The sequence below is a fragment of the Vigna angularis genome, chromosome 9 (assembly GCF_016808095.1).
Source record: "Vigna angularis cultivar LongXiaoDou No.4 chromosome 9, ASM1680809v1, whole genome shotgun sequence".
Classification (NCBI taxonomy): Eukaryota; Viridiplantae; Streptophyta; class Magnoliopsida; order Fabales; family Fabaceae; genus Vigna; species Vigna angularis.
In genome coordinates, this window is record NC_068978.1 from 28,726,025 (window position 1) to 28,748,777 (window position 22,753).

The window sequence follows — 22,753 nt, forward strand, 5'->3', positions numbered from 1 at the left end:
TCACAATCCTTCTTGCTTTTTTGAAGCCTTAAAGAGTTCTTGAGATTTCTTAAGTTGATTGAATCCTCCAAGAATGTCTTTGAATGCTTCTTGCTGTGTTCATGTACTCAATTTAGTTTAAAAGACAGTGACAGTATGATGTGACAGTCACGTATCATTATCATGCACGGTATCATTACCTTAATCTCAATTTAGTATTTCTATTTTTATTTTGTCTCAATCCAATCTTTCTTTTCCTCTCATATACTTTCCAACCCCTATCAAATGGGAAGGCAGAACTGAGAAAGTCCTCATCCTCACAAAGCAAGTTGTTGGACTCCATCAGAAATTCAATTTCCCCACTGTTGAATTTCAGAAGAAAAGCCAATCTGATGAGCTTAGCAAGCTCAGGAACATGATCATGGTTCTCTTGCAAAACACCCTCTGATATGGCTTCTGAAAAATATGTAGCATATTTTAGCAGACTTGCATCTTCACTTTGCCAATTCATTTGGGTGAAAAACTTGGAGCTTTGTCTTTGCCACCGTACCATTCTGTTCGCCTTTTTGATAATTTTGTCCCCTGATGATAATGACAAAGTGTAACTTGCAGTGACTGCACCCTTTGTCTCAAAGAAACTCAAGTTGAACAGATCTTGAACAGCTTCATGTCTCTTGCTTCGTTCCATTTTAAGACTAGAAGAAGAAAGAAAACCAAGAATAAGCTTAGCCAACAACTTCACATTACAAATATGACCAGGATCAACTTTTTTGAGTTTAACACCGTTGATCAAGGATGACTCTTCCATGCTAATAGATTCAGAGATATTTCGAGCACCAATTTTTCTGTACATGTTAAACCACTCACACCTGGTCAATGGTGCCAAGTTCTGAGGATACCAGACAAAGACTTTCTCCTGCTCAAAAAGCTTCTTCATATGAAGGTTATCAGGAATGAAAACATCATTCTTGTTTAACAAGAATATTTCATTGTTGCCAGATGTTGCAGGCAGTTTCACCAAGCAATTAGCTAGTTTCTTCTCAGAACTTAAGGACAAATGTTTCAACATAAACCCCCAGAACTTAGAACATTGGTCAGGTGACAACTCTTCCACTGAACTCTCCCAATCGTTCCAAATATTCATGTAATCATCAAGGGAGGGCATGCTTCGGACTTCCAAGGCAAAGGTGAAATATGGAAGAATATTCTTCTTATACACTTCATCCAATACATAAAATTTTGAACCAAAAAGCTTATCCTGGTCATGTATGACGCATTGTTCAGAACTCACCCACGCTGAATTTTCTGGAATCCAAATTTTTCTGGCAGCTTTATCTTCAAATTTCCACTTGAATTCGCTCAAATACCTACACATGCATGCACAAGGTTGTAATAATCAGACAGAATGAATCATAGATACCATCATAGGCTTAAAATTTTGAAATGAATATAGAAAAAGAGGAATAATCTTCTTGAGAGAAAAAGGATGTACCCATATGTTTTAACAATGGTGTCATAATCAGAGAGATGGTTAAGGTGATTAGAAATCAAGGGGCACCCTTTCTCAACGTCAATGGTTACTCCAATTGCATTGAGTTCTTTCTTGTATGATGCAATTTCAGGTCCATAAAATTTCTCATCAATGAAAGGCCCATCTGTTGGCTTGAGGTACGTATTCCACTTGGAGTCAAACAACAAACAGTTATCTGGAGACCTATAACCAGCATGTGTTTTCAACCAATTTCCAGACAATCTGTTTTTGAGGTCATCTTCAATTTTGAAAACACCCACATGCATTTGAACGCGGATGCATTCCATCAAGGAAAAAACACTTTCAGGAGTAATGGTGGAGCGATCTGAAGGAAAATTCAAACATTTAAACACAAACTTCACCCCGTCTTTTACTTCGGTAACAACACCAATGCTCTTCAGCTCCTCCTTGTATTCATGTATTCCCTCACCACAGCATTTCTCACTGTCATCAATGAAAGGGAGACAAGAAGCTATTGAAGAGATAGCTTTCCACTCTGGACCATAGAAAATGCATGCTCTTGGAGACCTATAACCACCAACCCTGGTCTGCAACCATTTCTCAGTATGAATGATGTTAGAAAATTCAGGAGGAAATTTGTAATCAGTTCCCTTCAGCACCCTACAACATGAAAGAAATGACTTAACATGATGATGGTTAAATGAAGCTTGTGATGCCTTCTGTTTGAAGAGATGAGCAAACTTTTTGATAGCCTCATCGAAGTGAATAACCACCCCTATGTGCTTTAGTTCCTCCTTGTAAGAGAAAATTTTCTCTCCATAGAATTGATGATCTATTATAGGAAGACCATCGAATACCTCCAAAATGCAGTCCCATAGAGGGTCACGCAAGAAACATTCAGAAGGAGTTTTGAAACCCATGATTGTCTTCAAGCACCTTGCTCCCTTGAGTGAATTTATGTGTTTACTAGACCCACGCAAAAATTTTATACATTCCATTAACAAAACAACAGCCTCAGCTGTCAAATTGGCCAAATCTGAGGATGATTTTAAATGGTCAATGACCACTTTATAGTTTTCATCAAAGCCAACTACCACACCCAGCAACTTCAACTCCTCTTTGAACTTATATATGCCCTCACCAAAAAAATCCTTATCAATGAAAGGGATAGAACTAACTTGAGATGCAACTAGCCAGTCTGAATCATACAATACAGATCCTTTAGGACACCTTAGACCATGAGATGTCCGTAGCCAACTTCCCTCTTTGATGCACTTGACAAACTGATCTAAGGGAAGATAATTTTTCCTCAGATATTGGATGAATTCAAGCATTAAAAGGATATGATTTCTGCTTAAAGTGAAAGAAGCTACACGCGACATTAGCTCTCTTCCAATGAATGCACACGCTTCCTCACAGCTGAACATCACCCCAATTGTTTTCAACTCTTCCTCGTACTCTGATATTTGATTCCCATAGAAGTCCTCATCAATCAGTGGAATGTCAACAAGAACAGAACCACTCTGCAAAATTCTTCCTAATGATGAGCGAATTAAAAATGACTTTGAAGGTGGTCTCCAATCATTGACTGTAACTTTAAGCCAGCTTCCTTCTTTTATGCATTTCAAGAATTTATCTGGCAGATTCCCACCCTTACGCTTCAGATTTCGAATCCAATCCAGAAGCAAAAGGGCATTTTTTTTGGTGAGTGGTGTTTCCACAGAAGAAAAACCACCATTTGGGGGATATATATTAGGTATATCAGAAGCATTAGCATATTTTTTCAGGAATTCTATGAGTTTCCCATACCCTGTATGTTGGCCTGCACAATCCAATGGATGCAAGTACTCCTTTCCCAGCTCAACATAATTCTGATTTCTCCATGGATTAGATACAATCAACTCTGCCCATTTGCTCCCACTTGCAGGCACAAGAACCCCTTTTTTGCATCCAATCACATAACCATAATTGTCCACAAGTGGCATTGAACTACACAAACCTTGAACCTCACTACTTGATAAATATCTCTTCGAGAAAGAGTGGTATAAGAAATGGACATATTTAACGGCAAGCTTTGAGTCATTATTTATAGAACTACAAAGGACTCGTGCAAAAGTGTGCATATTCACAGTAGCGACACTAACTTGATTTTCTAGCCATTCCAACAATGTCTGCCTGCATGGTGACTGAAAGATGGCTTGCTGTGTGACTTGCGGCATAAAGAATCGGGAGGTTTTGCAAGAAAATTCACTGTTCCAATCAATCATCCAAGAGCAAGGATAAGTCTGACTTGGATCTGCTAGGACTACTTGCTTGGTCTCAGGGCGGTTGCTGCATTCACGAAGAGTAAAATGGGACAAATTATTATCAGAACCCACATACTTGATTAATGAAATGTCCATCATGTTGGAGCCTGTGAATATTGACCTGTTTTTAGCAATAAACAGTAAAAGCTTCAGATAAAGAGCTTCTGATGCTTCATCCACTAGATTAGAACTCTGGATGCACTTTGCATACCAATCAGTGCTGACTTGTTTTACCTCTAGAAAGCTAAGAATGTGATCATACTCATTTCTATCAAATGAAGAACTCAAGATTTTTCTGTTATTGTGAGATGACAGATTATGCAAGTATACTCTTTCTTCCCGAGCATCAGTCAAAATGTCCCAGAATTCTGGCAGTAGCCTGCTAACTTCACACGGCTTATAGAAGTGCTTCTGCTCCTTGTATGTCTCAACAGGAACAATGTTTTCTCCAAGAATTTTTTCTTTGATTTTCTCCCTCACATGATTTAACTTTTCAATAGGAGAACTATCAATGGGAAGGAACCTGAAGATGGGTGTCAAACTGGATATTGGAGCTTCATTTGAAGCTCCTACAACAAGCGTTTTGAATGCATCCATAAAAGCTGATGGAAGACATTCTAGTATCCCTTGATTCCACTTGTTGTCCAAGAGAATTGTTTCCCTTGATGAAGCCAGAACAAAATCTGCTTGAATTATAAAGGGAAAATTTGTTACCATTTCTGTAGGAAGAAATGCATAGACTCCTGGTAAGCTCTTTCCCCTATGAAGCCTCTCCTGATTTGGGAAGGCTAATGTTACAGTCCACTCCTGCACATCCATTCTCCTTTCCACCACATTTTCCAATCTCACAGGAAACTTCTGTTTCCACATGTAGTAGCTGCATTTGTTTTCAGACTTACCATTATCTTCAGCAGAGAGATGTAGTGTGTATGATTCTGCATTCATGTTTTTCCTGGTGCAAAAGTTAATCTCGCTTGAAATTGAGACAGCATTCACGGTATTCAGCTTTGGGTCCTCATTATCTTCCCTTACAGACAGGTGTCTGATTTTTGACAGGAACAACATAACTTCAGGATGAATACTAGAGAGCTGCTGCTTCACAGGATTTACCTTGTCTGGCTTTAGAGGTAAGATAAGTGTTGTAGTTGGAAGAGAACCAGCAGCACCACCATATATATTCTTTATATCATCAAGGGTTGGTTTTTCTTCAACCCATTCAGGAACTATATACCCAATGTCACAGTGTGGACAAGGTTTCTCACTGAAACGTATCTGATATCCATTGCTAAATATATAAGGATGAACAGTGAGCAGAAATACACTCTTGAATCCAATTCCTGCAATTTAAACAAAGGATATTTTCTATAAAAAATTCACATCTTTTTTGTTTCACATGGTTACTTTAAAGCAGTGTTCTTTTGACCTTCACTTAAAAGCCTTTTCTATTATATAAACCATCCTATTTGTATTAAGGTGGCCTTTCAGAAGATATAGAACACTTGATTGAATAACATATTTAAAATTCTGAGAACTATGATATGCATAAAAAACACAGTCTCGTTTGCTAACTTAAAAGTTGTTACTAAAACAAAAGTATACCCAAAAGTATAATCAGTTCCACAAACAACAGAAAAACTATAAAAATCCAATACAATTGATTAATGAATTTAAATACCATAAAATTATATAATTAAGCAAGCACATTAATGCATTCCATTCTTGTAACAAAACCAGAATAGTATCTTGTTGAGACATGTTGGATTGATAGTGTACCTTTTTCACCAATGTAACCACTACTTCTGTTGGCTTTCTTTGTGGACTTTCCCACACTGCAGATAGATTCAATATTTTCAGGAGAGAAACCCTTTTCATTGTTGAATATTAGCAAAGTGGCTGGAGCAGAAGTAGCTGTTATATCCTTAGAAGTTATGATGAACTCAAGTGATGGGTTCACTCCTTCAGCATACTTGTTATCTTCAGCATTCTGTGAATATGACAAGAAATTTTTGATGGTTAATTAGTCACTGTAGTTGAATGATACTAATGAATCATTCCCTCACAAGATTCGACGATTTTAAAATTCACAGACCAGATTTCTTGACTCGGTCCTGAGCAATTGGAACGAAAGAAAATGAAAAAGAAAATTATAAAGAATAGTGGTCCAATACCTTTCAACTTTTTGCTATTCATGACCTCCCTTTCTTTATAAAAGAATATTGTCCTTTCTTTAATTCATTGTTTTTGTAGTTTGATGATTATTATTTTAAACAGTTTAATTCTCATGCATCATAAATAATTTTTAAATGCAAATTAAGGAGAAAATTCATTAAATTAACTTTTAAAGAAAAGTATAATAAAAGTAATAATTTACAATTGAATCATTACATAAAACTTTTATTTATGTGTATATATTTGTGGTGTTTCAAAAACTAAATAGTACATAGATATTGAATTTATTTTTTTAAAGCATAAGTAAAAAGAGTTTGGCATATCATTTAACTTGAAACCAATATAATTTTTCTAAAAGCGATTATCAGAAAAAAAAAAAAAACAATTGTATATAATAGTCTATATTAAAGGAAGAACATTAATAGTCTATACACACACATATACGTGAGACTTCCACCAAATATATCCAAAACATTAAGATAAAAGAAAATCATGCTTTCAGAACTCCAAATATATAAGATGATTATATTGTGAAAAAAGTGAAAATGGGTACTTACTTGAATTAGTTCCATAAGAAAATGAACATCTTTGGCATAAAGTTCAGTAGAGAGATTTTTTGTTGCTTGGTGCAAATCCTCACGCAAAGGGTTTAGTTCCCCTCCAATGGAGAACTTCGTCCTTCGAATCTTCTGAATGTGTTCCTTTGGTGTCATCTCCATAAGGATACCTCTGCCCTAATGTCTCACCAATGGAAGAATAGTGAGAGTGTGAGAACGTGAGAACGTGAGAAAGTGAAGGGAAGAAGATTGTTGCATTTATATGCTATAATGCAGGATTACTGAATATAATATCTTCCTCGTCAATCATGAAATATAATCAATATATGATATTATTTTCTTATCAAAAAAGACTCAATAATTTTACCACACATGACTATAATTGAATAGTGTTGAAAATGTTTTTTAATTGTTAATACATTTTAATTAAATATAGTTATTTAGTATATTATTCTATTTATTGATAAACTTAACCGAATTAATAATTTTATTGTTATTATATTAATTTTTCTTTTTTTTCGTTTCTGATTTATTTGTTTCAGTTTCTTGCTTCATATGTTACGCTCAAGTCAGATTTTATTCAAAAAACTTAATTCATAATTAAGTATTAAAACTCAATCAAATTTGTTTATTTCTGCAGTTTACTTTTATATTTATAGATATTTTATGGATCTTAAATGACGTTGGTCCAATAACACTATGTATTATTATCTTAACTACTTTATAAATATTTTATGAACCTTAAATTTGTATTAAAACTCAATAAACCACTTTCATTAAATATCATTCCATTATTATTATATTATCTACTCTTAATCTATTATTATTATCTTAATCAATATATTATTGAGTTATTAACTGCTTGCCTACCAAATCCATTAACCTAAACCGATCAGTCTAAACTACACATAGAAAATTGTTCGATTACTATGTCGAATCTAACATTGACGTAACTTATTTCGTCAGTTACCATTCGGTACAATAGTATACCATACACTTGTCATAACTTTCAATATTGCAAAATAAAAATTTAAAAACTGAATTTTATAATTATTTGTTTTCAAATTTATCCTTGATGAAAAGTATCTTCTTCTTTCTTTGTAATGTTTTGAGATTTTCTCTTAAAAGTAAATAATGAATAAATACAAAGAAACATTGAAACTTAGTCAACAAACAATCAATATGGTTCTAATTTATAAATCAATATTTACTTTTAAGTTTAATTAGTTTAATTGTGTAATAATAATAATTTATAAATCAATATTTATAAATTAATCTAGAACGTTAATTTATATTTTTATTGAAATAATAATTATTTTAAAAAATATAATAACAATATAATAAATATTAATATAATCATAAATAATAATTGATATATAAAGTATCAAAATTTAATTATTTAATTATAATATGTTAAATAATAACATTATCGAAATTTAATTATAATATTTAAATAACATACTAAAATATTAAATTTAGTTATAATATATAAATATAATTTAAATAAATATAAATTTGAACTGTTAAATAATAAAAAAATTTAAAAAAATATTTATTTTTATTTGTATTGAGCCGATAAATCTTTATTATTTTTGGCCTTAGTAAAATATTATTAAAATCTTAGAACATATCTTACTGCAGTACGCGGCGGCAAATATAGTATCATGTTGTCAGAAGTTTATACGGAACCTGTGCATGCTCTTTCTACTCTCAGTCAAGTCAAGGTTATCGTGAACAGCTTATTAATGATATCTTGATGAACATATTTTTCAAAAATAATTACTAAAAATAATATAAACAGATATGTGTCAAAATTGAATATTAAAAACATAGGACAATGATACTTCAATAACAGAATTTGACAACATTTTGACACGGGAGACGTGTCAAAATGTAAGTGGTGCACGTGGAAATCAATTTTTAAAAAGAATAATGATGTGGAAACAGATTTGGGAACAGGATTTTAAATTTTGGGGGTTCATTTTCACAATTCAGATTTTGAATCTGAGGCTTGGTTAGAGAGAATCGAAGCTTAGAGAGAGAGAGAGCGTGAAACCTAGAAAGAGTCATCTTTTCCCTCCACCCAACCACCCACTGTCGGAGGGCCGTCGTAGTGCCGTCGGAGTGTCGTCGTTCCTAGAAAGAGTGTCGCTTCCTCCCACCCAACCATTTTCGTTGTCTGCCGGAGTGCCGCCTGAGGAAGTATTGTTTGTTCTGGTGACCGGCGTTGTTCAAAGCTTTGATTGCAACGGCCACCGAAAAGGACGCGTTTTTGTCGTTCCGCAGTCGTATCAGCGTTTGTGCGTCTTCCTCCCACCCAACCATTTTCGTGTCTCTTCCCAGAAGCGTCGCTTTCCGTTGTCAAAATTTGCAGTCCGCCGGAGTGTTGCTGGTAGTTTGTAGCGTCACTTTTGTGTGTCTCATTTCTTGTTGTCCATTTGGCTTTGTAGCTTTAGAGTTTATTATGTATTTTTACCCTCTAATCTCTTACTAAAGAGTTTATTGTGCAGGCCGAGAGGAAAAAAGAGAGGTACAAGCAGGTACTAATTTGTTCTAAGAACTTAGTAAGCGTTGAACGTTTTTGGTGAAAATGTTTATGATAATAATTTGCATATTGCTATGAAGGCATCTTTTTTCTCTGTTGATACTCTATCTGAAGGTTACAGGTTGCTACTGGTATAATATGTTATTGGTAAATATTTCTACTAGATATTTTGCTTGAAAACATAGTTTTGACAATATGAAGCAGTATAATTGGTTATTTAAGTGGTTTAAGTCATGTAATATATTTCTCTGGGAGTTGATGGAGGAAGTTTATCCTGCTACAGTATTTATGTTTTTTTTTTAGTTTATGAGCGGTTGTTTAATTGATAAATTTTTAGATATTTGCTTTGAGAGTAGACGTATATACAAAATTATGGTGTAGGGTTTTATGGACTGAGTTTAAGTCTATAATTGGTTGTTTCAGTAGTAAAAAAAAATGTAGTGGTAGTGGAGTAAATGATGATTTTTTTTTTAAATTTTTGAAGTATGGTACAGATTGAAGAAATAGGAAATGTTTTTTTATTTGGTTGGAGAGGTGCGTACATAACAAAATAGTACCATTAGGTTTTGGTTTCGTTTCTTTTATATAGCTTATATTATATAATATTCTCATATTATATAGAGAGGTATTTTAAATATTAGATAAGTTATATCATGTAATATTAGTATAAAGTAATTGTGTTTTAAATATTATATAAGCTATATTATGTAATATTAGTATAAGGTAATTGTGTTTGTAAATTAAGGAAACAAAAATGTGGGTTACGTATGATGTAGGACTTTTGGATGCATTGAACATCATATAAATTTCATTATCAGATAATGGATATTGAAATTTTGTTCAATTGTAAGGAAGAGAACATTGCTTTCAATTTTCTTCTAATATCTGCATGTTATTTTTTAATGCAGGTTCGTAAAAGACCAATGAATAAGAAAGAATTAGCAAAAAATGAGGAAGACATTATAGAAACATATTCCAATTCTATAACCGTGCACGAGACTAAACTAAAGGTGAGTAAAAATCAACATTGATCAATGGTTCCAATGTCCCATTGACTATCAAATGTTGCCAATGTCTTAATTATACTATAAAAAATTAAGTTTCTCTTGCTCAGAAAGAGGCTTTCAAAACCAAAAATTCATTTGAAAACTGAAACAAACAGTTATGTGTGAATTTGGTTCCTATTTTTGTGTAAATGCACTCTTATTAGTGATTGTATTAATTAGGATCCATCATGTTTTCCTTGCAGACTTCCACAATACAAGTAGTAGAAATGAAGTTTCTTGCTCAGCGAAGGGATCTTCAGGTTTAATTTTCCTATAAATCTAATAATATATAATACTTTATATTTCTAGATAAGCCACACATACTTATAATTTTATGTTATTATTCTTTTGTTGGTGTTTTGTTTAAGGGCTAGAAATATGAAATGAAGAAATGCTTATTGTATTTTAAGTTAGAATTAGCGCCACCAATTAAAACTTTAACTTGTCAAAGATCAGGTGTGAATTTGACATCGTTATGCATGTTTAGGTGTTTGCAGGATGGGATCAAAAAAGCTCTTTTCTCTATAACACATGATTATAATATTACTCATCCTGGGACTTGTGTCATGATTCTAATTCTATAGTTTTTTAAACATATATGGGATTTGACCAGAACAAACAGTTGGGTTCACACCTCGTGGCTTAGTTGAGTTGCATTGACACCATGTAGGTTGGTAGGTTTAAACTCCAAACTAAGTTGTCAAATATTTTTAATTTTGGCGATACCTAATTGTCTAGGCTTCATATTTGAAGTGGAATGCGGTATAGGATGGACTTAAAAGAATCTTATTGATTAATTACCAATTGCTAGTTTTAAAATTTCAACTATAAAACAAGAAAATGTTCCCTTTTTATTCAATTTTGGAAAAAATATGTAAACCTAAAATGATTCATCTAAAGTTACTCTAAGGTGAGTATATCAAATCTTTTTTTCTTTAGTGATCTAACCTGCCTATTGCAATGACAATGTTTTTTCTGTGGTTGTTATGAGGAAAAGATACCGGATATTGAAAAGTGCTTAGATGTTGGGAGAAAGCCTAAAATTAAGATAACGTCAAGAGTTTGGGGATAAAGCGTTTTGTGGAAGTGAAGATCCTTGTTAAATTACGCCGGTTCAACATTATCACCAAACCTCGAGGTTTAAACGTCAGGATGAATGAAGCAAAGCACAATGTATGATCGAATGAAGGTTGTACCTCGAAGATGGTTCAAGATCAAGAGTCGAGCGAATAGAACTTCATTTACTGTAGATGATAGAAGAAAAGAATGAATAGTTGAATAATTTGTAGTGATTTTTAAATGTTAAGAACTTTAGTTGACGATGTTCAAGTAGAATAGGAAATGTAAATGTTTGTTAATATGTTGATGTACAAAGAATTGTTCTTTCCATTAATTTGAATTGAATTTCATTTTATATTTGTTGTTTTTGAAGATCATTTTGTGACTTATGGTGTATGTTTTGTTCATGATAGAGTATCTTTGTTGAAATCAAAGGTGTTTGGACATCATAGTCAATTTTTTAAGTTGAAAAAATTTATGTAGAAGTTAATCTACCATAGTGTGCATAACTCATAACGTAAGTCCCCACTTATTTGAACTATGGTCCCACAGGGGTATTGAAAGTATATTTCTTGTTTTGAAGATCATTTTGTGACTTAGGCTGTATGTTTTGATCATGATAGAGCGTCCTGGTTGAAATTAAAGGTGTTTGGACATGATAGTCAATTTTTTTAAGTTGGAAAACTTTATGTACAAGTCAGTCTACCCTGGTGTGCAGAACTCATAACGTAAGTCGCAACTTATTTCAACTATGGTCCCATAGGTGTTTTGAAGGTATATTTCTTGTTTTTGAATATCGTTTGAACTATAATTATGACATTTATATCGAACTTCATCCCCAATGAGCCATTTTTTGTAGAACTCTTGGTGCAAAAACTGCATTGGTACCAAATGCTAAATAAGTGGAAACTTTAGGCAAAGGTTTTGCACAGACAATTCAACTTTGAAAATGACATTGATTTTGAAGTGCAAAATTTTTTTTAACACTTATTTGACATACCAGTGATGTTCAGACAATGATTATGAAATTTATATCGAACTTCATCCCCAAGGAACCATTTTTTTGTAGAACTTTTGGTGAAAAAACTACATTGGTACCAAAGGGTAAATAAGTGGGGACTTTAGGCAAAGGTTTTGCACAAACAGGTCAACTTTGAAAATGACATTCATTTTGAAGTGCAAATTTTTTTAACAGTTATTTGAAATACAAGTGATGTTCAGACAATGATTATGTCATTTATATCGAACTTTATCCCCAATGAGCCATTTTTTGTAAAACTCTTGGTGCAAAAACAACATTGGAACCAAAGGCTAAATAACTGGAGACATTAGACAAAGGTTTTGCACAGACATGTCAACTTTGAAAATGACATTTATTTTGAAGTGTATAAATTTTTTTAACACTTATTTGACATACCAATGATGTTCAGATAGTGATTATGAAATTTATATCGAACTTCATTGCCAAGGAACCATTTTTTATAGAACTCTTGGTGAAAAAACAACATTGGTACCAAAGGGTAAATAAATGGGGACTTTAGGTAAAAGTTTTGCACAGACAGGTCAACTTTGAAAATGACATTCATTTTTAAGTGCAAACTTTTTTTAACACTTATTTGACATAGAAGTGATGTTCGGACAATGATTATGAAATTTATATCGAACTTCATTCCCAAGGAACCATTTTTTGTAGAACTCTTGGTGAAAAAACTGCATTGGTACCAAAGGGTAAATAAGTGGGGACGTTGGGCAAAGTTTTTGCACAAACAGGTCAACTTTGAAAATGACATTCATTTTGAAGTGCAAAATTTTTTTTAACACTTATTTGACATATAGGTGATGTTCAGATAATGATTATGTCATTTATATCAAACTTCATCCCTAAGGTTTGTAAAACTCTTGGTGGAGAAACTACATTGGTATCAAAGGGTAAATAAGTGGGGACTTTAGGCAAATGTTTTCCACAGATAGGTTAATTTTGAAAATTTTTGAAAATTACATTCATTTTGAAGTGTAGAATTTTTTTTCATGGAGGTTTTTAATTTTATTTATATAATCATCAAACTTGAAATACAACAAATTTATTTAAACTTTATTTGTTGACCATAACAAATTTATTCAAGTTTTTTTTAGGTTTGAAACCTCTTTTATTTATAATTATCCACCTACATTCATAATTTCTTTATTTAATGAAATATGTTTTTCATAGTAAAACAAATAAAATAAACAAAATTATAAAGTACACAAAAATTAATCAAAATTAATTTTATTGATGATTTAAAATAAATTACATTGACAATTACAATGTAAATATAAAAATATATTCATTGACAATTTAAAATATAATTTGATTCCAAGAGTATGCCCAACAAGTCATTGTTAGTAGACTTCTGTGCTTCCATTGCTTTCAACCTTTAGTTGATGCTTACAGTGATGAAGACAAACTTCTGTGAGGATCATATTTGGAATGAAGACAAGCTTTTGCAAGACTACGATGACAAAATTCATGCACAATGCTTTTTTTAAGGAAGACACCTTTTTGTCGAGACTAATTGCCTTGGTACAATCGGCCTCAGCTTGAAGATAACTGGATAAACAGAGGAAACAAATCAATATTTTGCCTGACACTTTCAAAAAATGGTCAGAAGAAAACACTACCTTCCATGTTCTAGATACGCTTGAGCCTTGTAACTATAGTACGTTGCATTATCACTACAGAGTTTGATAGCTTTTGTGTAAAATCCAATGGCTTTCTGCCACTGCCTATCTTTATATGCTTGATTTCCCTGACATTAGTAGCAAAACAATATAGAATAGAGGGTTTAGCTGAAAATATATGCAATACTCAGAATTAAACAGCACAAATTACCATATTTGATTTAACAAAGAATAAAAAAAAATTCTCCTAAATGAACTAAAGTTTAAATTATATAAGTCCACCTCCATTATTAGAATAGATAGTTAAACCTAAAACAAAGGATAATATATGGGACTGCAAAGGTAGAATTATAGCATCCCAAAGCAAAGTTTAAATCTACGTTTGACATTAATGAACTAATGAAAGTCATCATTTAGTTTACATAGTCTTGCAAAAGCTTGTCTTCATTCCAAAAGCTTGTCTCCAACCAAATAAAAAAACATTTCCTATTTCTTCAATATGTACCATACTTCAGAAATTAAAAAAAAAATCATCATTTACTCCACTACCACTACATTTTTTTTACTACTGGAACAACCAATTATAGGCTTAAACTCAGTCCATAAAACCCTACACCATAATTTTGTATATACGTCTACTCTCAAAGCAAATATCTAAAAATTTATCAATTAAACAACCACTCATAAACTAAAAAAACCATAAATACTGCAGTAGGATAAACTTCCTCCATCAACTCCCAGAGAAATATATTATATGACTTAAACCAATTAAATAACCAATTATAGTGCATCATACTGTCAAAACTATGTTTTCAAGCAAAATATATCTAGAAGAAATATTTACCAATAACATATTATACTTGTAACCTTCATATAGAGTATCAATAGAGAAAAAAGATGCCTTCACAGCAATATGCAAATTATTACCATAAACATTTTCACCAAAAACGTTCAACGCTTACTAAGTTCTGAGAACAAATTAGTACTTGCTTGTACCTCTCTAACCAAGCCTCAGATTCAAAATCTGAATTGTGAAAATGAACCCCCAAAATTTAAAACTCTGTTCCCAAATCTATTTCCACATCATTATTCTTTTTAAAAATTGATTTCCACGTGCACCACTTACATTTTGACACGTGTCCCGTGTCAAAATGTTGTCAAATTCTGTTGTTGAAGTATCATTGTCCAAAAACATATTACAACAGAAAACGGTAACACTTTCCTAGTTTAAACTTGATCTTGAAAGGATTTTGATTAAAAATATTAAATTTAATTACTGAAATTTTAAATTAATTTTATTATGTTATTTTAAATTAAAATATGTTATAATAATTAAATATTAATAAATATTTTATTATTACTAGTGAAAAAAAAATTAAAGCATATGTATGTTAACTTTTTCATAATTATATGTTAACTTTTTCATAATTATACGGAATATTTATACAGTTGTACAATGAGGTGATTGGATGAAGCTACTAAGAAGAAACGACTATAGACGAATAGGTTAATGTCCACAATTATACGTTAGACAATCTAGATAAATAGTGTATTAATCGTATGGTCATAGAAAATGAGAGATCGAACGAACGACATTCAACAATAACCATCTCTAAATATCACCTCTAATCAAGATTACCGATAAGCGTTGCTTGGTAGATAATGGACCATAAGTGGGTCGTGATTAGGTTTTCACTAATCTCAAGTCCATCTCAAAACCTATAAATAAAGATCAAATGTAAGAAGATAGGTGATTAGATTTATTACGGATTTAAGATTTTATTGTGACCCCGATCAAATTAATCACTAACTTGAGCGTCAAAATACTTTTAACAGGTACATCCAGACAATTTGGAGGATTAATAGAGAAGGACATCGGGATACCTTAAACAAGACTTATAGACGACAAGTTTGTTGAGCCTAGGAATGCTTAAAAGAGATCTTTCATTACATGGGCGAAAGCCAGCAATAGAGGTCCATACAGCTTCATATAATTTGATGTTCACTCCCTTCACCTTGGAATAAACAATGTCATCAACGACTTTAAGATTAGCATAAAATACATTTACCAGATTAGGGTACCATTCCTCTGTCATTTGCCAAACGTCTTCAACCCCTGATGTTTTGACCAATCTCGAAAGATGAAACCCTCGTTGCAAAAGTAGTTCAGATCTAGGTACTTATGAAGCACAACCTTTCTAATGCGTCAATAGCATATAAAATTGGTTTGCACCTCTTCATCAACCATCTGGTCTTGTAGGTCTCATCTTCTTTGCAGCCCTTTTCATCCGTTTGGGTTTTGATGAGGAAGCCATTTTGGTTGGTCAAGATATGGATATTTCTAGGGTTTGCGAGAAGCTAGAATCAGAAAATTGGTTTATAACGTTAAAAATATATGAAGAATAGTGGTTACTAAAAGGAGTTAGAAACGGTTTTGAGAGATTAAAGGTGGTTATCAGGTGATTTTGAGGAAGAAATGCTTTGGGGTGGGTTCTAAGGTTTTCAGTAGAATAGATGAGAGCATATGGTGATGATCGATTAAGGTTTCAATGTAACGAATTAAGGTGCATTAGGAACCTCAGTATCAAAAAAAGTGGACCTCTAGCCGTTTTAATCGATTATCGTTTAATCTAGTCGATTAAAGCAAAGAGAATGTCCTAATCGATTAAGGTTTTGACCTAATTGATTAAAACTGAGAAAGCTCCCTAAGTAGTGAAACTATAAAAAAACACCTAATCGATTAAGAGTTTATTTAATCGATTAAAACTTGCATATTTGGTTTTCTAAGGAGTTTTTCACATTTTATTGTAATGTATGCCATATTTATTTAATTTTATGCAATGCTAAGTTATTTTTGGCTATTATGATGTGCAACTGATGTCAGGAATGCCTAATTCACTTATAATTGTATAGAACCTATCATTTGATAATGATTTTATGAAAATATCTACCCATTGATGCAATGTGCCTACAACCTTTAGATACATGACCTCTTATAAAGTGTTATTTATATCTATATGCTTGGTTTTAGAATGTAAAATGGGGTTTTTGGTTAGATTTATGGCACTTGTGTTGTCACATTTAAGGGGGATTCTATCTAGGTGAATTCCATAATCTTCTAGTTAGCTCGTAATCCATAGGGATTGAGCACAACAACTTCCAGCCGCAATGTACTCATCTTTTGTAGTGGACAAGGCCACACAGGCTTGCTTCTTGGAGTGCCATGTGATTAAGGAATATCCTAACAAGTGACAAGTGCTTTTTCTGTCAAGTTTACATCCACCAAAATCTTAATCATTATACCTTGTTAATGAGATATTTGCACCTCTAGGATACCATAGTCCTAAAGTTTTAGTCCCTTTTAAGTATTTCATGATTCTTTTGACAGTTGTTAGATGAGACTCCTTAAGACAGGATTAAAACATTGCACACATACACACACTATGCATGATACCTGGGTGACTAGTTGATGGAAGCTAATTTTTCATAGGAGTAAAGTGTTAGGTGATCCTTCTTCTTCTTGTATCTTCCTTGCCATGGCTCTAGTAAGAGGTCCAATGTGATTCCTTGATGGTCTTCCATCACTAGAGTTAAGCATAGTAAGGAACCAATCATACCTCTGTAAAGTTTCTAGTCAACACCCTTACCTACTTCATCTTTGTCTAGATAACAATTTCTCGCCATTGGGGTAGAGGATTATTTGCATCCATCCATTTTTAGATATTCATTACAGTATTTGGATTGGTGGATGAATATACCTGTAGAGCATTCTTTCACTTGCAGTCCAAGGAAGAAATTTAGCTCCTCCATCATGGACATCTCAAACTCCTCTTGCATGCTTTTAGAAAATTCTTGGCATAGGTGAGGATTAGCAAAACAAAATATAATATCATCCACACATATTTGAACAAATAACAAGTTGTTTCCAAATTTTTTAATGAAAAGTGTAGAGTCAACTTTATTCCTTTGGAAGCTACTGTTAAGTAGGAATTCACTCAACCTTTCATACCATGAGCGAGGTGCTTGTTTTATCCCATTGAGTGTCTTCTTTAGTTTAAAGATGTGGTCAGGAAACTCAAAGTCTTAGAAACTAAGGGATTGTTCTACGAAAACCTCGTCTTTGATGTATCCATTCAAGAAGGCGTTTTTCACATCCATTTGGAACAGATTGAAGTTAAGCATAGATTTAATAACTAGTAGGATTCGAATAGTTTCAAGCCTAGTAACTGGTGCATATGTCTCATCAAAGTTGTTACTATTGGCTTAAGCCTGACCGATCGGGGGCAATGGCGAAATGAAGATAGAGGACCGAGCAGGGAACGTGCTAGAGGATCTCAGGACCGCTCAGTCCCGACAACCGATGAGCACTTAGGACCGCTCGATCAAGACAACCGTTAAGCACAGTTAAGACGCAATTAATGTCATAACGACTACTGATATGCGGTTAAGGTTTGCATTAATGATCATTAAGAGGTAAACTAATTGGTCAGATTCTTATAAACTCTATAAATAAAGATTAATGTCGAGGTAAACTCACTTTTGACTGACAATTGAATTACAAAAGACCTATAGAGAAAAATTCTGGCTTGAGCGTCGGAGTATCTTCTGCAGGTCACCCCCCAACACTGTTCGGTTTTTTGGGCAAGGAGCAAGAAGGACGTTCGGTAAAGGGAGGAACTCTTTAGACGATTATCTTCGTCCCATTTCAGCAGGAACAAAAGTCAATCATTTCCCTTTGCCACTAGTTTTGCCTTATTCTTTATGATAGCTCCTGAGTCATCCATCTTGTTTCTAAATACCCACTTGGTTCCAATTACCTGATAAGCATTGTTTCGTGGAACAAGTTCCTAAACATTGTTTCTTTTGAATTGATTTAATTCCTCTTGTATTGATAAGTACCAGTTTTAATCTTGTAAAGTCTCATTGACGTTTTTCAATTCCACTTGTGCTACAAATGCTACATTCATGCATAATTGTCCCAGCTGTCTTCTTGTGGATACTCCTTTGAAGATATCACCTATTACATTCTCTATTGACATATCCCTTGGGATTGTCCAGTCTTTGGGAAGATCTAATGAAGATCTAATGTGTTTTCATTCTCAATTTCAATAGGTGTTTGCGCTTCTTGAGTGTCTTCCATATATTTTGTTAAATCTTCACCTGTCTCAGTTTCATCTAAACTTTTTGTTGGTTGAATTATGTTAGTCAAGATATCAATATTCTCATCAAAAGCAACATGAATAGATTCTTCAACAGTTAGAGTACATTTATTTTATATTCTATAGGCTTTTTTTGTAACATTCCAATTTTTGAAATGTCATGAATTATAACAAAACTGATCAAATTCAAAATTTACTATAGCACGAAAACGTACTTTTAAAAAAAAATAACTTTTATATATTCATAATTTATTCAAAACATGATACTTTCAAAATCTTATCCAATTACATTATTTCGTATAATACTAATTTAGTTTTATACGTTGTTGCATTGTAGAATTCTAATTGGTATTGAAAGTGTAAACATATGTAGAAATTGTATGAGCATGAAGCCTTTCTAAATATGTTGAATGCCTGTGACTGCAATTGGATGATCCATTATTAACAGAAGAAAAACAATGTAATAATGAATCTGACTCAAGTAGCATGAATTCTATTAGGCTTACAATGGATACTTTTTGCCAAATCATCTCCAATATCCTATTCATTGCTATCCTTTACATTAGACCCAAGTTAGTATAAAAGATGAAACAAAAATTATTGCTTTCTAACAAATCCTGTGTGGAAGTGTCAGTGTTATAAGGTTTTTGCACTTCATTCTAAAGATTTCTTATATTGTTAACAACAAGCTCAACATTTTTTGATAAACTTTCTGTTTGTTCCTCAACAGTCTCCAGAAGGGAGAATAGCTGTCTGCGATATTGCTGACATAATCGATCTCGGTACTCAAGTTCCTTTGTGAGTTGTTGAATTATCCTATCCTTTGACTCCTGCAAGTAAGCAAAATTGTTAAGATTTCATAAATGCATTAGTTTAAAATGCAGAAAGAGAAAAATGCTGGCTGAGTAGATGTTGATACTGATGTTTCTGGTGTAGTATGAGTAAAATCCTTCAAATGTTTCAGGTGTCTGAAGTGTTTGAACTTTGAAAATATGTAAGGAAAGTTCAAGTGAAGATGCTAAGATAAAAATATGTCAACTGTTCTGCAAATTTTCACTCAATGCAAATTATAATTTTGAGTAACATTTTGCTAGTGATTCAGAACTGATCTTCTAATAAGGAAAAAGTTCACCACTGTCATCAATCTCCTAGTGTGACACAAGAGACTGCTGGAGATATCCTATAGTAACATATACTTATGTATAACTTCACATCATATTTGGACATAATATAAAAATAGGAGCCAAATACAAATGGTACCTAATACAACTGGCAGATTCATTGAATATATACTGACACTTGAATTCCTAAAAATCTTTCCATCAAGAGCAAGTCTCTTCTATATTAGTATACTTCCCTTCAAGCGGAAACATTCTAACCACGACACTACTTTCAATCCAAAACCTTAAAACAATATAAATTTAGGAGTCTTTTTCCTCTCAACTTTTTTATTTTTATTATGTGGAATTTAGACTCGCTTGGATTCCTAACAAATATGACACTAAAACAACATGCTCTTCAGAAGCATGGAATTAGAATGAACAAGTCTTAATTCATTTTTTTGACCCAATAAACCTTAATTCTGAAAAAGCAAAAGAATGAGTAGCTAAGATGAGATTTTTTAACATTGTGCTAAATTAATCTTGTCAGCATTCTGGATGATAAGAAAATGAAATCAAATAAGAATGAACATGCATCAGTGGTGTTCAATCTAAGAAGTTTGGGAATACAAACTGCTATAGAAATCTTTAAAATATAGGAATCTTTAAAATAGCCTCACTTGTGTTACATCAAGAAGTACACTCAACTCTGCTGTTGGTCAAATAAAATAATTACTCACAAAACATGTTGCCTAAAAGAACAAATAATAACAAATAATTTTACCTTTTTATAAAGAGCAACAGATCTGTGATCTACTGATCTTTACATAACATAAATAGAGATAGTAGATTTGGCTATATGTAATGAGCTATGATAGCAACAACCTTTCATAATATTGAAGATTAAAGACTACTTCAAAAGTTTAAGTTGTGCAAACAGGAATTACTACTCTAAAGGACATTTTTTGTCCCAATTTGCAATAGATTAAAGTAAAATATGACTCCGTATTCAATTTTAATATCGAGATCAGGAATTGAAGAAGATAAAACTCACAATCATTTTACTATATGAAGGAGAACCAGAAGCATTTAGTAGATGACTGTGCTCCTTCACAAATTTAGTAACCACCCACTTCCCACATTTATTAACTTTAACCAACATCATGGCTTCACAACCTTCTCTTATGCTAGTCCTTGGTTTATGAACAGGCTTGGTTTTATTTCTAACCCTCACATGAAAACCTTGCTTATTGCATGAAAAACGGCGTGAAATGATTCGGTTGTCAACCTCAGAACGGTGGCAGCGATCAAGGCGAACAACAAACCCTTCATGTTTTGCATATTTCTCATAAAAGTTCTTAGCAGCTTCCTCTGACTCAAATTCCATACCAACATCTGGCTCCCCAATAGAACTGCCTTCAAATGCTGCTGATATTTGATCAGTAGAATTTTCAACTGTTTCTGCCACAGCTTCCAAATCCACTAATAAGACAATAGTAAGAAAATGACCATTCAATGAAACTATCCAATCATGGGCTTATCTATTTAAATCTTGCATAAATACATTTTCAAAAGAAAATTCACTGAAGCAAAATTCTATCTTCAAATTTCAACCACCACCACAATCAAAGCCTTATTCCAGTAAGTAGGTTTTGGCAAAGTTGCATTAATTTCGGTTTAAGACCAGATTTTTAGTATACTATTCATCATAAATCCCTCTAAACAACTTTCTCAATGTTCTTCTTCATCTCCCTCCCTGACTATCTTTACTCTCCTCAATGATGCTTCAAATGGTTTTCCATCCAATTTTAACAGTTTGTTTAATTTGTAGTTACACTTGAGAATAACCAAAACTGAAGACAAGTGCATTACGAAAATATGCAGCCCCAAACCAAATTGAGCTTACCTTCGACAAAAGAAATGGAAGAATGGTATTGAATCCCAATATTTCAAAATCTCAACAAACAGTAACAAATTGCCATTCTCTGAATTTATCTTACAAAATTACACAAACCCATTTGCTATAACAAAGTTTTCCCTGGCAGATTCAACCGTACATAAGCTCTAGCGAATACATAAAAAAAGAGGGTGTGGGTGTGTGTAGGTTGAAACTCCCCACATACAAGAATTTTCCTGAAATCATACCCATCAGTGAAAATGTGAAATTTTAAAGGCAATGAAGTGAAATGAATCAATCAAGAATGAGTAAGCTTACTTGGTAGGAATTAACACAGGGATGTGTGCAAGTAGGGTTAAATTGGTGGAAGATAATGCGAGAAAGTTGAACAATGAAAGTAAATGTGTTCAATGAAGGAAGAAGAATGTCATGAATTTTATGTTTTTTTCATTTGTAATAAAATCATTTTTTTTGGCTTAATGTTGGTCATTTTTGGATATTTCTGATGTTTTAAAGTTTTTTGTCTTTAAAAATTTAACTGATTCTCGAAATATTTTTAATTTTTATTCATAATATATTTAAAATTAAATTTATTGATTTTTATTAAATATTTTTTATTAAGTGGTAATGTATTAAGTGAACCAAAGCAATGTGCAAAACCAAAACAGAACCAGTCTATAAATAAATAAAATAAAATCTCTTTTAGACTAGAAAAGAAAATAAAAAAGAGAAATAATGCTAAAAATTCAATTGTTTGAAGAAAAAAGTGAAAAGAAAGTAAAAATT

The 22,753-nt window shown here is 32.7% G+C and overlaps 2 protein-coding genes and 1 long non-coding RNA gene across 7 annotated transcripts; 1 reads left to right on the forward strand and 2 right to left on the reverse strand.

Moving 5' to 3' along the window:
• LOC108346760 (uncharacterized) lies at positions 1-6,708 on the reverse strand. Its single transcript, XM_017585810.2, has 5 exons — positions 6,504-6,708; positions 5,551-5,761; positions 1,472-5,114; positions 248-1,346; positions 1-93 (listed from the first exon to the last, which is right to left on the reverse strand). The coding sequence occupies exons 1-5, from the start codon at positions 6,663-6,665 to the stop codon at positions 1-3; spliced, it is 5,208 nt and encodes a 1,735-aa protein (XP_017441299.2). The 5' UTR covers positions 6,666-6,708.
• Positions 6,709-8,511: 1,803 nt separating this feature from the next.
• On the forward strand, positions 8,512-11,454 carry LOC108347267 (uncharacterized). Of its 2 annotated transcripts, none has more exons than XR_008245350.1 (5): positions 8,512-8,898; positions 9,014-9,043; positions 9,957-10,058; positions 10,298-10,354; positions 11,092-11,454. It is a non-coding gene; the product is annotated as an uncharacterized LOC108347267 (long non-coding RNA). The 2 variants fall into 2 exon arrangements; XR_001833853.2 differs by having other exon boundaries at positions 8,512-8,895.
• Positions 11,455-19,431: 7,977 nt separating this feature from the next.
• LOC108347130 (protein FAR1-RELATED SEQUENCE 5-like) lies at positions 19,432-22,390 on the reverse strand. Of its 4 annotated transcripts, XM_017586272.2 has the most exons (4): positions 22,286-22,390; positions 21,977-22,203; positions 21,125-21,552; positions 19,432-19,800 (listed from the first exon to the last, which is right to left on the reverse strand). In XM_017586272.2, exons 3-4 carry the CDS (start codon positions 21,455-21,457, stop codon positions 19,630-19,632), a joined length of 504 nt encoding a protein of 167 aa, XP_017441761.1. In that variant the 5' UTR covers positions 21,458-21,552; positions 21,977-22,203; positions 22,286-22,390; the 3' UTR covers positions 19,432-19,629. The 4 variants fall into 4 exon arrangements, with proteins under 4 accessions (XP_017441761.1, XP_052723930.1, XP_017441760.1 ...); XM_052867970.1 differs by having other exon boundaries at positions 21,125-22,203; XM_017586271.2 differs by lacking the exon at positions 21,977-22,203 and having other exon boundaries at positions 22,286-22,389.
• Between the last annotated feature and the right edge of the window lie 363 nt (positions 22,391-22,753).

Excerpts from the sequence above, each read along its gene's own strand:
- LOC108346760 (XM_017585810.2), bottom strand. The coding sequence starts at position 6,665 with ATGGAGATGACACCAAAGGAACACATTCAGAAGATTCGAAGGACGAAG. Across the intron at positions 1,347-1,471 it reads ACCATTGTTAAAACATATGG|GTATTTGAGCGAATTCAAGT; the intron begins GTACATCCTTTT and ends ATGCATGTGTAG. Across the intron at positions 94-247 it reads CATTTGATAGGGGTTGGAAA|CAAGAAGCATTCAAAGACAT; the intron begins GTATATGAGAGG and ends ACATGAACACAG.
- LOC108347130 (XM_017586271.2), bottom strand. Across the intron at positions 19,801-21,124 it reads CTTCATATAGTAAAATGATT|GAGTCAAAGGATAGGATAAT; the intron begins GTGAGTTTTATC and ends GCTTACTTGCAG.